This window comes from Chiloscyllium plagiosum, unplaced genomic scaffold (assembly GCF_037043375.1).
Source record: "Chiloscyllium plagiosum isolate Xiang-an unplaced genomic scaffold, Cpla_swu_hap1 HiC_scaffold_27, whole genome shotgun sequence".
Lineage (NCBI taxonomy): Eukaryota > Metazoa > Chordata > Chondrichthyes > Orectolobiformes > Hemiscylliidae > Chiloscyllium > Chiloscyllium plagiosum.
Window position 1 is genome coordinate 67,212,157 of NW_028270165.1, and position 14,885 is coordinate 67,227,041.

Consider the following 14,885-nt stretch of genomic DNA (forward strand, 5'->3'; position numbering starts at 1 on the left):
TTCACACCGCAGTCTCTCTCCCTATTACAGTGCGTACTGATGGGTGTTTACACCGTAGTCTGTATCCCAATTGCAGTGCGTACTGATGGGTGTTCACACCGCAGTCTGTATCCCTATTACAGTGCGTACTGATGGGTGTTCACACCGCAGTCTGTATCCCTATTACAGTGCGTACTGATGGGTGTTCACACCGCAGTCTGTATCCCTATTACAGTGCGTACTGATGGGTGTTCACACCGCAGTCTCTCTCCCTATTACAGTGCGTACTGATGGGGGTTCACACCGCAGTCTGTACCCCTATTACAGTGCGTACTGATGGGTGTTCACACCGCAGTCTGTATCCCTATTACAGTGCGTACTGATGGGTGTTCACACCGCAGTCTGACTCCCTAGTACAGTGCGTACTGATGGGTGTTCACACCGCAGTCTCTCTCCCTATTACAGTGCGTACTGATGGGTGTTCACACCGCAGTCTGTATCCCTATTACAGTGCGTACTGATGGGTGTTCACACCGCAGTCTGTATCCCTATTACAGTGCGTACTGATGGGTGTTCACACCGCAGTCTGTACCCCTATTACAGTGCGTACTGATGGGTGTTCACACCGCAGTCTCTCTCCCTATTACAGTGCGTACTGATGGGTGTTCACACCGCAGTCTGTATCCCTATTACAGTGCGTACTGATGGGTGTTCACACCGCAGTCTGTATCCCTATTACAGTGCGTACTGATGGGTGTTCACACCGCAGTCTGTACCCCTATTACAGTGCGTACTGATGGGTGTTCACACCGCAGTCTGTATCCCTATTACAGTGCGTACTGATGGGTGTTCACACCGCAGTCTGTATCCCTATTACAGTGCGTACTGATGGGTGTTCACACCGCAGCCTGTATCCCTATTACAGTGCGTACTGATGGGTGTTCACACCGCAGTCTGACTCCCTCGTACATTGTATACTGATGGGTTTTGTGTTCACTAAGAGTAGCCCTGTGGTAATAACCCCGTGGATTAACTCACTTTTGGCGGATATGGTCTGCACAGCCTTCTGCCAACACAGCCATGCTCATCAGGCCTGCCTTTCGCTCGTATGGGTTTTCACTCCTCAGTGCTGGCTCCATCAGAGGCGTCTGCAACACACACAGACACATCAGACGGACAGTGACTGGCATTGGCTGTTCACAGCAAAGCCCCATTCCTTCTCCCACTGCAGCCCTGACCCAGAGGTGGATGGCAGCCTTAAACCCCAGCTCCCTTCCATCCTTAAACCTCGCCAATACGCTTTCCCACTCCCCTGTCCCCTCAATCGTTTTGTTCACAAGTCTTTTCCTCAAACGACGTTATCCCCCCACCCCCAATCACACCACATTCAGCTTCCACATGCCCATCCATGTTCCCTTCTCTCTACACTCACGGAACATCTTCCACTCTGCTGCCAAATCATCGTTAACTTGCAACTTTCCAAACAAAAGCCAGCCTGAACCAAGACCCCCTTTTCCCAGTCTCCCATGGAGAAGTGAGCTACCTGACTCAGGAACTCCCTCCAGTTTCACTCGGGGCACGGTCTGAGCTCCAAAGCCTATAAACTGTGCCGCATTTGGAGTCTAAGACTGCACTCCTCCTTGCTTCCTGACATTGACTCCCCCCCAGCCTGCGTTCTTTCAACACTGATCTTCTCTGGCTTCACGTTTCCTCCCTCAGCACGGAGCCTCACCCAGTCACCGCTCCCTCAGCACTGACCGTCACCCAGTGTCTGCTCCCTCAGCACTGACCCTCCGACAGTGCCCACTCCCTCAGCGCTGACCCTCCAACAGTGCCCACTCCCACAGCACTGACCCTCCGACAGTGCCCACTCCCTCAGCGCTGACCCTCCGACAGTGCCCACTCCCACAGCACTGACCCTCCGACAGTGCCCACTCCCTCAGCGCTGACCCTCCGACAGTGCCCACTCCCTCAGCGCTGACCCTCACACAGTGCCCACTCCCTCAGCTCTGACCCTCACACAGTGCCCACTCCCTCAGCACTGACCCTCACACAGTGCCCACTCCCTCAGCTCTGACCCTCACACAGTGCCCACTCCCTCAGCACTGACCCTCACACAGCGCCCACTCCCTCAGCTCTGACCCTCACACAGTGCCCACTCCCTCAGCACTGACCCTCCGACAGTGCCCACTCCCACAGCACTGACCCTCCGACAGTGCCCACTCCCTCAGCACTGACCCTCCGACAGTGCCCACTCCCTCAGCACTGACCCTCCGACAGTGCCCACTCCCTCAGCACTGACCCTCCGACAGTGCCCACTCCGCAGCCGGCAGCCCTCTCTCATCCCCAACCCACTGATCCAGGTCAGCTTGCAACTCACCAGCTGGGAGAAAAGTTTCTCTGGAGGCAAGTGGAGGGCCAACATGTCGATCACCTAAGAGAGAGAGAGAGAGATGTAGAGAGAGATGGAGTGAGGAAACAGACGTTTCAGACTCTAACCGCTACCCGAGGCCAGACAGGTGACACTGTTTAATCTGAAGCTTGCAGTTGGCATGCTCGGCTTATTTTGGAGTTGTGGTTAAGGGCAGATATGTGACTGATACAGCTCGGTTTCCATAAACATTAGTGATCACACAAATTGAAGTAGGTTTTGTCTATTAAAAATACATCTCCGAACAAGGAGGTGATACGGTCAGATCGTTCGGCCCATATTCGGCAGGCTCGGTCTTAAATATGACCGAGGGATACAGATCAATCAATAGAATATATTCAAACACGATTGATCAAGCACCCGCTCCCTCAGCGCTGACCCTCACCCAGTCCCTGCTCCCTCAGCACTGACCCTCCGACAGCACCCGCTCCCTCAGCACTGACCCTCCGACAGCGCCCGCTCCCTCAGCACTGACCCTCACCCAGTCCCTGCTCCCTCAGCACTGACCCTCCGACAGCACCCGCTCCCTCAGCACTGACCCTCCGACAGCGCCCGCTCCCTCAGCGCTTACCCTCCGACAGCGCCCGCTCCCTCAGCGCTTACCCTCCGACAGCACCCGCTCCCTCAGCACTGACCCTCCGACAGCGCCCGCTCCCTCAGCACTGACCCTCCGACAGCGCCCGCTCCCTCAGCACTGACCCTCCGACAGCGCCCGCTCCCTCAGCACTGACCCTCCGACAGCACCCGCTCCCTCAGCACTGACCCTCCGACAGCACCCGCTCCCTCAGCACTGACCCTCCGACAGCACCCGCTCCCTCAGCACTGACCCTCCGACAGCATCCGCTCCCTCAGCACTGACCCTCCGACAGCGCCCGCTCCCTCAGCACTGACCCTCCGACAGTACCCGCTCCCTCAGCACTGACCCTCCGACAGCGCCCACTCCCTCAGCACTGACCCTGCGACAGCGCCCCCTCCCTCAGCACTGACCCTCCGACAGTGCCCGCTCCCTCAGCACTGACCCTCCGGCAGCGCCTGCTCCCTCAGAACTGACCCTCAGCCAGTGCCTGCTCCCTCAGTGCTGACCCTCACCTAGTGCCCACTCCCTAAGCACTGACCCTCCGACAGTGCCCGCTCCCTCAGCACTGACCCTCCGACAGTGCCCGCTCCCTCAGCACTGACCCTCCGACAGTGCCCGCTCCCTCAGCACTGACCCTCCGACAGTGCCCGCTCCCTCAGCACTGACCCTCCGACAGCGCCCACTCCCTCAGCACTGACCCTGCGACAGCGCCCCCTCCCTCAGCACTGACCCTCCGACAGTGCCCGCTCCCTCAGCACTGACCCTCCGGCAGCGCCTGCTCCCTCAGAACTGACCCTCAGCCAGTGCCTGCTCCCTCAGTGCTGACCCTCACCTAGTGCCCACTCCCTAAGCACTGACCCTCCGACAGTGCCCGCTCCCTCAGCACTGACCCTCCGACAGTGCCCGCTCCCTCAGCACTGACCCTCCGACAGTGCCCGCTCCCTCAGCACTGACCCTCCGACAGCGCCCACTCCCTCAGCACTGACCCTGCGACAGCGCCCCCTCCCTCAGCACTGACCCTCCGACAGTGCCCGCTCCCTCAGCACTGACCCTCCGGCAGCGCCTGCTCCCTCAGAACTGACCCTCAGCCAGTGCCTGCTCCCTCAGTGCTGACCCTCACCTAGTGCCCACTCCCTAAGCACTGACCCTCCGACAGTGCCCGCTCCCTCAGCACTGACCCTCCGACAGTGCCCGCTCCCTCAGCACTGACCCTCCGACAGCGCCCGCTCCCTCAGCACTGACCCTCACCCGGTGTCTGCTCCCTCAGCACTGACCCTCCGACAGTGCCCGCTCCCTCAGCACTGACCCTCCGACAGTGCCCGCGCCCTCAGCACTGACCCTCCGACAGTGCCCGCTCCCTCAGAGCTGACCCTCAGCCAGTGCCCGCTCCCTCAGTGCTGACCCTCACCTAGTGCCCACTCCCTAAGCACTGACCCTCCGACAGTGCCCGCTCCCTCAGCACTGACCCTCCGACAGTGCCCGCTCCCTCAGCACTGACCCTCACCCGGTGTCTGCTCCCTCAGCACTGACCCTCCGACAGTGCCCGCTCCCTCAGCACTGACCCTCCGACAGTGCCTGCTCCCTCAGAGCTGACCCTCAGCCAGTGCCCGCTCCCTCAGTGCTGACCCTCACCTAGTGCCCACTCCCTAAGCACTGACCCTCCGACAGTGCCCACTCCCTCAGCACTGACCCTCCGACAGTGCCCGCTCCCTCAGCACTGACCCTCCGACAGTGCCCGCTCCCTCAGCACTGACCCTCCAACAGTGCCCGCTCCCTCAGCACTGACCCTCACCCAGTGCCCGCTCCCTCAGCACTGACCCTGCGACAGCGCCCGCTCCCTCAGCACTGACCCTCCGACAGCGCCCGCTCCCTCAGCGCTGACCCTCCGACAGCGCCCGCTCCCTCAGCGCTGACCCTCCGACAGCGCCCGCTCCCTCAGCGCTGACCCTCCGACAGCGCCCGCTCCCTCAGCGCTGACCCTCCGACAGTGTCCGCTCCCTCAGCGCTGACCCTCCCACAGCGCCCACTCCCTCAGCACTGACCCTCCGACAGTGCCCGCTCCCTAAGCGCTGACCCTCCTACAGCGCCCGCTCCCTAAGCGCTGACCCTCCCACAGAGCCCGCTCCCTCAGCACTGACCCTCCCACAGCGGTGAACCTCCGACAGTGCCCGCTCCCTAAGCGCTGACCTTCCGACAGTGCCCGCCGCCTCAGCGCTGACCCTCCGACAGTGCCCGCTCCCTCAGCGCTGACCCTCCGACAGTGCCCGCTCCCTCAGCGCTGACCCTCCCACAGCGCCCGCTCCCTCAGCGCTGACCCTCCCACAGCGCCGACCCTCCCACAGCGCTGACCCTCCCACAGCGCCCGCTCCCTCAGCGCTGACCCTCCCACAGCGCCCGCTCCCTCAGCGCTGACCCTCCCACAGCGCCCGCTCCCTCAGCGCTGACCCTCCCACAGCGCCCGCTCCCTCAGCGCTGACCCTCCCACAGCGCCCGCTCCCTCAGCGCTGACCCTCCCACAGCGCCCGCTCCCTCAGCGCTGACCCTCCCACAGCGCCCGCTCCCTCAGCGCTGACCCTCCCACAGCGCCCGCTCCCTCAGCGCTGACCCTCCCACAGCGCCCGCTCCCTCAGCGCTGACCCTCCCACAGCGCCCGCTCCCTCAGCGCTGACCCTCCCACAGCGCCCGCTCCCTCAGCGCTGACCCTCCCACAGCGCCCGCTCCCTCAGCGCTGACCCTCCCACAGCGCCCGCTCCCTCAGCGCTGACCCTCCCACAGCGCCCGCTCCCTCAGCGCTGACCCTCCCACAGCGCCCGCTCCCTCAGCGCTGACCCTCCCACAGCGCCCGCTCCCTCAGCGCTGACCCTCCCACAGCGCCCGCTCCCCCCACAGCGCCCGCTCCCTCAGCGCTGACCCTCCCACAATCGCCAATAGGTGCAGGAGTAGGCCATTCCGCCCTTCGAGCCTGCACCGCCATTCAATATAATCATGGCTGACCATTCCTAATCAGTATCCTGTTCCTGCCTTATCTCCATAACCCTTGATTCCACTATCCTTGAGAGCTCTATCCAACTCTTTCCTAAATGAATCCAGAGAGTGGGCCTCCACTGCCCTCTGGGGCAGAGCATTCCACACAGCCACCACTCTCTGGGTGAAGAAGTTTCTCCTGAGCTCTGTCCTAAATGGTCTACCCCGTATTTTTAAGCTGTGTCCTCTGGTTCAGCACTCACCCATCAGTGGAAATATGTTTCCTACAGCCAGAGTGTCCAATCCTTTCATAATCTTATATGTCTCAATCAGATCCCCTCTCAGTCTTCTAAACTCAAGGCTATATAAGCCCAGTCGCTCCAGTCTTTCAGTGTAAGGTAATCATGCCATTCCAGAAATTGACCTCGTGAACCTACGCTGCACTCCCTCAATAGCCAGAATGTCTTTCCTCAAATTTGGAGACCAGAACTGCACACAGTACTCCAGGTGTGGTCTCACCAGGGCCCTGTACAGCTGCAGAAAGACCTCTTTGCTTCTATACTCAATCCCATAATGCCCGCTCCCTCAGCACTGACCCTCCCACAGCACCCGCTCCCTCAGCATTGACCCTCCCACAGCACCCGCTCCCTCAGCACTGACCCTCCGACAGCGCCCGCACCCTCAGCACTGACCCTCCGACAGTGCCCGCTCCCTCAGCACTGACCCTCCGACAGCGCCCGTTCCCACAGTACTGACCCTCCCACAGCGCCCACTCCCTCAGAGCTGACCCTCCCACAGCGCCCACTCCCTCAGAGCTGACTCTCCGACAGTGCCCGCTCCCTCAGCACTGACCCTCCGACAGTGCCCGCTCCCACAGCACTGACCCTCCGACAGTGCCCGCTCCCTCAGCACTGACCCTCCGACAGTGCCTGCTCCCTCAGCACTGACCCTCCGACAGCGCCCGCTCCCTCAGCACTGACCCTCAGACAGTGCCCGCTCCTTCAGCACTGACCCTCCGACAGTGCCCGCTCCCTCAGCACTGACCCTCCGACAGCGCCCGCTCCCTCAGCACTGACCCTCAGACAGTGCCCGCTCCTTCAGCACTGACCCTCTGACAGTGCACGCTCCCTCAGCATGGTGCTCCCTGAGTGCTGACCCACCAAAAGCACAGTCACTCAGCACTGGGCCTGAACTTTGAATCAGGGTATCTGGAGTGAGACTCAGACACAGAACAGAAATTGCGACGAACATGACAAGGTTAGGCTGAAGGTGGGATTTTTAAAGACTTGGCTGGGCCACCTTTTGACCCAAGTATTCTTGGTGCCGGATCTCCTCAGGCACCTTTGCCTCCCAGCGACGACACTCCCTCCCTCCCAGGTACCTGTGCTGAGAAGTGTTTCGGAGTCTGAGCCTCCACCTCCTCCTCGATGTCATCTTCCAGGTCCAGATCTTCGGGATCCATTTCCCCCTCGGGTGGGGGAGCACACATTATGGGGTACAGCACGTTCAGGATACTGGGCAGCAGCTTCTGTTTCATGATGGCCTGTTGGAGCAAGAGGAAAGCCAAGCGGGCTGGTTAGGTGGTCGCAGCACTCACCTTCCCACCAGGAGACGGGTGCTCTAAACAACCTGCATTAGAATAATACTGGCCGCACTGCAAAATACTACCCCCCCCCCCCCCCCCCTTGGTGCGGGGGGGGAGAACAGATTTTCACAGTTCAGGGACGTGAGGGTGAGGATTCGAGCAGCAGGATCGATTCTACACAGATGATTCTGTAAACACTGCGCCTCTTGGATTAATGCACTCCCGCTACAGTGCTTCAGAAATAGCGCCTCGGTAGATCAGCCCTTTCCAAAGAGGCTGATCACAGCTCTGACTAACGTCGACAGCCAAGACATTAGCTGGTGCTATAAGGTCCACCACAGCGTTCCAGCGTAAAACCTTTGCTTCTTTCTTGCCCTGATGACAACCACACAAAGGCAGGCTCATGAGATGCAGAGACCTGGCAGCAGTGCTCTCTGCGCAACCCAGCTGGTAAACCCCTCAACGTCTGTGCCAACTCTGAACGTTATCTCACTGACTGACAGCCCCCCCTCCCCCCTCACTCGCCGACCCAGCCTGGATTTAATTGCAGCCTAATTCCCGGTGCCAACTTTAAACAATGCAAACCCCTCTCACCTTTCCTTTCAGCTTGATCAGGAAGCTCACACAAGACAAGGCCTTGACTCGGATGTTGTCCCCCAGGATGGCATTGGCTGCAATCTACAACAGGACCAACAGGAAAAGCATCTTCATGAGCTCAGCAAGGGCAGGCCACGAGACAGCACCTTAAACATCCCGAGGTACGCAGGAAGCAGCAAAGCCCTGTCATCATGACAGAAACGATGATGGGCAGGGAGGCAATTCCAGGCCTTTAAGGCCCAGGCAGTGGTGGGGTGTCATGCTGGAGGAGGTCAGGGAGAAACTTTGACAGCTTTAAGGGGAAACTGCTCTGATATCTGAAGTTGTAACCTCATTGTAACCACATTGCTGGGACCTGCCAACTCCTTGGTAGTTTTAGTGGTCAGTATCCCAGCCTGTCATGCAGGAGATCGGGGTTCAATTCCCCAGCAGTGAGGGCCGCATCATTTAATGGGTGGCACGGTGGCTCAGTGGTTAGCACTGCTGCCTCAGTGACCCGGGACCCGGGTTCGATTCCAGCCTCGGGGCAACTGGCAGTGTGGAGTTTGCACATTCTTCCCCTTGTGTCTGTGTGGGTTTCCTCCGGGTACTCCGGTTTCCTCCCGCAGTCCAAAGGTGTGCAGGTTAGAGTGGATTTGCCGTGCTAAATTACCCATAGTGCCCAGGGATGTGCAGGTCAGGGTGGATTGGCCGTGCTAAATTACCCATACTGCCCAGGGATGTGCAGGTTAGGGTGGATTGGCCATGCTAAATTACCCATAGTGCACAGGGATGTGCAGGTTAGGGTGGATTGGCCATGCTAAATTACCCATAGTGCCCAGGGATGTGTTGGTTAGGGTGGATTGGCCGTGCTAAATTACCCATACTGCCCAGGGATGCGCAGGTTAGGGTGGATTGGCCGTGCTAAATTACCCATACTGCCCAGGGATGTGTTGGTTAGGGTGGATTGGCCATGCTAAATTACCCATAGTGCACAGGGATGTGCAGGTCAGGGTGGATTGGCCGTGCTAAATTACCCGTAGTGCCCAGGGATGTGCAGGTCAGGGTGGATTGGCCGTGCTAAATTACCCATACTGCACAGGGATGCGCAGGTTAGGGTGGATTGGCCGTGCTAAATTACCCATAGTGCCCAGGGATGCGCAGGTTAGGGTGGATTGGCCATGCTAAATTACCCATAGTGCCCAGGGATGTGCAGGTTAGGGTGGATTTGCCATGCTAAATTACCCATAGTGCCCAGGGATGTGAAGTTTAGGGCGGATTGGCCGTGCTAAATTACCCATAGTGCCCAGGGATGTGCAGGTTAGGTGTTTTAGTCAGGGGTAAAACGTAGAGTAAGAGGGTAGGGTTTGAGTGGGATACTCTGAGGGTAGGTGTGGACTCGTTGGGCCAAATGGCCTGTTTCCTCACTGTAGGGATACGATGATTTAGCTCAGTTTTTCCTTCAGTTAAAGCCAAAGTGGAATCCTTTAGTTGAATCACCTGGAGGATCTTTGTGCTGGACAAGCATGTGCCTGAATGCTGCTGTGTACACCTCCAGATGCGTGAACCAATGTAACTTCAGTTTCCTTATTTATCGCCCTCAGAGTGTAACATTTCTGCAGGCACTCAGGACGTTCCACTGTTTCATCAGGAGCTTGGGTCTGCAGGCGACAAGCTTGACATTCCATGACGAACTATAGCTCCAAACATCGATCAATTCGCATTAACAGGAGGCCGGAACAGGCGAAGCTGCATTAGGCCAGTATTCAGGGCCTTGTGAGATGCTGCCAGGGGATTGTAAACTGCCTGTTTCTGTCGGGCAGAGATGGACGGAGGACAGAGCTCTGCTGTCTGGCCTCTGAATCAGAAGGCTGCGGGTTCACACTACACTCCATTGACAGTCCCTTTAAGGTTTCGGATCAGGTACTGCCTGCCCTTTCAGACGGACATAAAAGATGTTACTTCGACCGGAACAGAGGGCCCTCCCCAGGGTCCAAAACTTACCCCTGAATCAACGTTAGGAACACATTGCTGCTTTTCAGACCTTGCGGTGTGTAATTTAGTTCATAGATTTACTACGCTATAGCAATGAGGACCCATCAAATCACCAACTTTCACAATGTAAAGCATTTGGCGACATCCCAAGATGAAGTAAATTGGGACCTTTCTGAGGGCAGAATTCAATGATCATCATGGTGTTGCATCTAATGACATTTTGTCAAACTCTCCCGGGGACAGGGACAGCACCAGGTTAGGTACAGAGTAAAGATCCCTCTACACTGTTCCCCCCGCCCATCCCAGGGACAGGGACAGCACCAGGTTAGATACAGAGTAAAGTTCCCTCTACACTGTCCCCCCCATCCCAGGGACAGGGCCAGCACCAGGTTAGATACAGAGTAAAGCTCCCTCTACACTGTCCCCCCCCATCCCAGGGACAGGGACAGCAACAGCATGGGATTAGATACAGAGTAAAGCTCCCTCTACACTTTCCCCCCCATCCCAGGGACAGGGACAGCACGGGGTTAGATACAGAGTAAAGCTCCCTCTACACTTTCCCCCCCATCCCAGGGACAGGGACAGCACGGGGCTAGATACAGAGTAAAGCTCCCTCTACACTGTCCCACCCCATCCCAGGGACAGCACAGGGTTAGATACAGAGTAAAGCTCCCACTACACAGTCCCCCATCATCCCAGGGACAGGGACAGCACAGGGTTAGATACAGAGTAAAGTTCCCTCTACACTGTCCCCCCCCCCCATCCCAGGGACAGGGACAGCAACAGCATGGGATTAGATACAGAGTAAAGATCCCTCTACACAGTCCCCCCCATCCCAGGGACAGGGACAGCAACAGCACGGGGTTAGATACAGAGTGAAGCTCTCTCTGTACAGTCAGAGGAATGGTACAGCACAGGTCTCGATTCTAACTAAAGCACGCATCAGTCTGCTAAAAGGTGTAGCTCAGGCTGAGGAGACCACTTATGTCTCAACATTCAAAGCCGACTCACCTGGAAGGCTGAAAGCAGCCCCACCTCATCTCACCCTGACTGAACCCAGAGGGAAAGAGCAAAAGGGGGATGGGAAGGAGTGGAAGGAGGGAGGACACGTTCACAGCCACTGGCACAGCAGGATCGCTGGACTGACCTCCAGGCAGAAGTGGACAATCTGAGACAGGTACGGCACAATGATCGACACTTCACTCTCCATCAGTTCATCGAAAACTTCCATCGCCTCGCTGGCTTGATCCTGACAGGGAGAAGGAAGAGGAAGAGGAGTCCGGTTTACCACACGGCGCAACAGCAGTCACGAGTACGGTCCGTCATCCAAATATTACTCACTGCCTTCTGGCCAACTCTTCACCCAGTCTTCCACCACCACCAACTGGGGCTGGGAAACAAATAGCTGCCTTGCTGATAAATAATAACCGATATTAAATCGAACTGGCTTGGCTTAAAAAGCACCAACCCCTCTCCCCACCATCCCCACCCCCCAATCGCAGCTCAGTGATTGGCACAGAAGGAGGTCACCCAGCTCTGCCATCTCCCCAGAACCCCTTGCTTCTCAGATACTGATCCAATTTCCTCTCGAAAGCCTCGACCGAGCCTGCCTCCACCATGCCCTCGGGTAGCGTACGCCAGGTCCTGACCGCTCGCTGCGTGATCTGTGCCCCGTCCATTCCTGACCGTCCTGCCAACGGGAATGGCTTCTCCCTCTCTCCTCTGTCCAGACCCCTTCCCGGCTCCTCCGACCTATCCAAGCCGCTGAAGACCCTCATCCCCCAGCCATTCCCAGTCACCTTTTCTGCGCTCTCTCTCCACCACTTTCGGAAAGCACGGGGGGGGGGACCAGGGACTGGGCACACACTCCTCCACCAGTGCGTGACACAAAGTCAACATCACCTCGCCGTTCTTGTACACATTACTAATTGCGCTCTCATCCTGTCCTGCCACCTTCCCTGACTTAACGACACACACACACCCAGCTCCCTCGAGCTGCACATGCGGTGTGACACTGTCTCGACACTATCCGTACCGAAACGAATCACTTCACACTTTCCGCGACAGGTCTTATCGCCATCCCACTGATCCCCTGGCAGCGTCACGAGGGAAAAATCTGTAGCGCCCTGTGCTGCCGAGTCCCTTACCTGATTGTGCTGAATGAGGGTCTGGATAGCGACCAGCAGCTTTGGGATCATAGGGCGCATCAAATTCTGCAGCGGGAACAGAAAAGGGTGTCAGGGTCACGTTTGAGAGAGAAATCACCCCCCAGCTACAGCGGTATTGAATAAGGCCCCCGCCACATTCAGCAAATTAGCAAGAGTCTGTGACGACAAGGATGAACTGTGTCAGTAATGACCAACAGACATTCTGTGCGGGGGAATAATGATCATAAACAGAGTCTGGGGAGACAACGGGTTACAAATGGTTTAGCCCGACCACCTTTAAACATTCTAGATTAAATTTACCTCAATCCTGAAGGTTCACCCGAAGTTCCGGTAAATCTGCCAAACAGGCTTCCTCGGAGTCAGCAGGAGCAGACTTTGAGAATTCATTTTGGAACGGGACGCTTTGTAGGAATAATGGGAGGGACATGGCGTGCGACTGGTTGTGTTTGAGGGGGATATTGACCACAGCTCCCAAAGCTCTTCACCACCAGGGTGTGGGAACCTCGTGTCTGGATCATCCCCAGCTTGGTCCACAATTAATTCCCGACTCCACAGCCGCCAGCAACAGAATGGCAAGAGCACAACAAATTTCCCTGGGGTTTCCTGGCGCCTGGCAACTTTCATGTTCAGAAAAGGGAGTGGATGTCTGCAAAGGTTTGCAGTTCACTATTTCGTTTAAAATCGAGAAAAGGGTCTTTCCATTCTGACAAGTCACAGGACCACGCTGACTTCACAAAAATCCGTCTACTTTGGGAGACGGATTTCGTGGCTTCTAGCTGACGAGAGACTTTTGAGAATTACTGCTTATTCACCAGTGACAAACCTATCAACCACGAGAGAATGTCAGAATGACTTGACGGGCTGGATGGCCCAAGGCTGCTCCTAAATCTTATGGTCAACAACTCAATCACACCGCCTCGACTACCGGACGTCAAAAAATCAGCACAACTTGTACAGCCCAGTTTATTCTATGGCTCACTGAAAACAAATAATAAAAAAAGGTCATTTAAGCTACCCACTGCGAGAAAGCCACCCAAGTTGCGAGTCACAAGAGTTACGAATGAAAACTAACCAGAGAGCATAATTTTCAAGTTGGTTACACACGCACACTTTAAGAGAAAGTGACTGCCGCTCCTTAAAGCAAGCAGTTAAAAAGCTGACACCAATTTAAAGCACAGAACTGCTGCTGGACCTGCAACGCACAGGAGCCAACTTATTTGGACAATTAAACGACAAAACTTGGCCTTATGCGTCCTGCAACTCGAGTCATAAAACCTAACAGCGTTTTAAGCTGGCGATGATCCAGACACGAGGTTCCCACACCCTGGTGGTGAAGAGCTTTGGGAGCTGTGGTCAATATCCCCCTCAAACACAACCAGTCGCACGCCATGTCCCTCCCATTGTTCCTGCTGCTTGTTGGGCTGTGAACTCCTGACTGCATTTTGATTGGAGGCCAGAGGACAAATCTCACTCGACAGCAGAGACCCAAAGGCTCACGTGGGGTGAGATCGGACTCTCACGTTGCCCACAATTAAAAGCCTGAAGAGATGAATACCTTGCTTACATGACTGGCAAACGTTATGTCGTTAGTGAACAAGGGGTCACACTTTGCGTCTCAGCCAGACAAGACTTACCACTTCATCTGTTCCCATGTAGGAGACCACAGCAGTGAGTGTCTGAATGGTGTAGAAGACCACCAATGGGTTGTCGTGGTCCTCCAGCGTCTGGTGGAAGAGACGCATCAGTTCACGAAAATGTCGCTTGAAGGACTCGGTGCTGATGTCCACGACAGTGCTCAGCAGCAGCATCCCGACCTGAAGCCCCGATCAAAGACAGAATGGATCAGTTACTGCTGCCCTGTGGGCTCGAGACTCAGCCATCGCTGTCCTTTAATTCGGGGCGCCCGCCTACAACCGCTCGCTTCAGAACAAACACAAGGACATGTCAGGTCAGGATAGGATCAGTTTGCTGCCTTTTCCCCTCGATTCCCCCCCTTCCTGATTAAAAACCTCTCCCACTCTATCCCAGCCTCGAATACCTCTCCCCATCTCCTCCCCACCCCCCGCAGGATCTTGTCCGTTTCAATCCAGTCGCGTGTGATTCTTCTAAACTCGAGTCCAGGCCCCAACTTGTAGTCTGACCAGTGCCATGTACAGTTTTAGCGAAACGCCACCCGACTTTTATACTCCTTCCCCCCCCCCCCCCCCCCCCCAGTGTCTTCCTTAGTGGCGTTGAACCTGCAGGCTAGCTCTTTGCCCTGCAGCTTTCCGCAGTCTTTCACCATTTAAATAATATTCAGCTCCAGTATTCTTCCTGCAGAACCTCCCATTTCCCCACAATTCCACCTGTCCAGTTTAGCCTGTCTATGTCCCTCATGCGCTGTCCTCGCCACTTGCTTTCCCAAGTTCTGGAGCTGAGTCGGAAAAGCACAACCTCTTTTCGGAGATCACTTCTGTTTCCAACATTTACAAACGCGCCATGCAAGTGGCCAGGGTGAAAACGGTGTCATGTCGCTGGGCGGGGGAACCAGACTGATCGATCAGCCTCGGCCTACAGCAGCCTTGACCCACCTGTCTCTCTTCCGGAACACTGCTCTTTGTCCATTGAGTT

General features: G+C 56.7%; 1 protein-coding gene across 2 annotated transcripts in view; it reads right to left on the minus strand.

Moving 5' to 3' along the window:
* ipo4 (importin 4) overlaps positions 1-14,885 on the minus strand; it is an 88,270-nt gene that overhangs the window by 58,378 nt on the left and 15,007 nt on the right. The window contains exons 5-12 of one of the 2 annotated variants that reach the window (XM_087974805.1): positions 14,846-14,885; positions 13,910-14,089; positions 12,255-12,320; positions 11,255-11,356; positions 8,131-8,214; positions 7,333-7,494; positions 2,360-2,413; positions 1,018-1,127 (exon numbers count right to left, since the gene is read on the minus strand). The exon at positions 14,846-14,885 is cut by the window's right edge and continues 90 nt beyond it. In XM_087974805.1, the coding sequence (XP_087830931.1) occupies positions 1,018-1,127; positions 2,360-2,413; positions 7,333-7,494; positions 8,131-8,214; positions 11,255-11,356; positions 12,255-12,320; positions 13,910-14,089; positions 14,846-14,885 (798 nt within the window). Of the gene's footprint in view, positions 1-1,017; positions 1,128-2,359; positions 2,414-7,332; positions 7,495-8,130; positions 8,215-11,254; positions 11,357-12,254; positions 12,321-12,575; positions 12,658-13,909; positions 14,090-14,845 lie in introns of those variants that run through there. The other variant, XM_087974806.1, reaches the window with a different exon arrangement.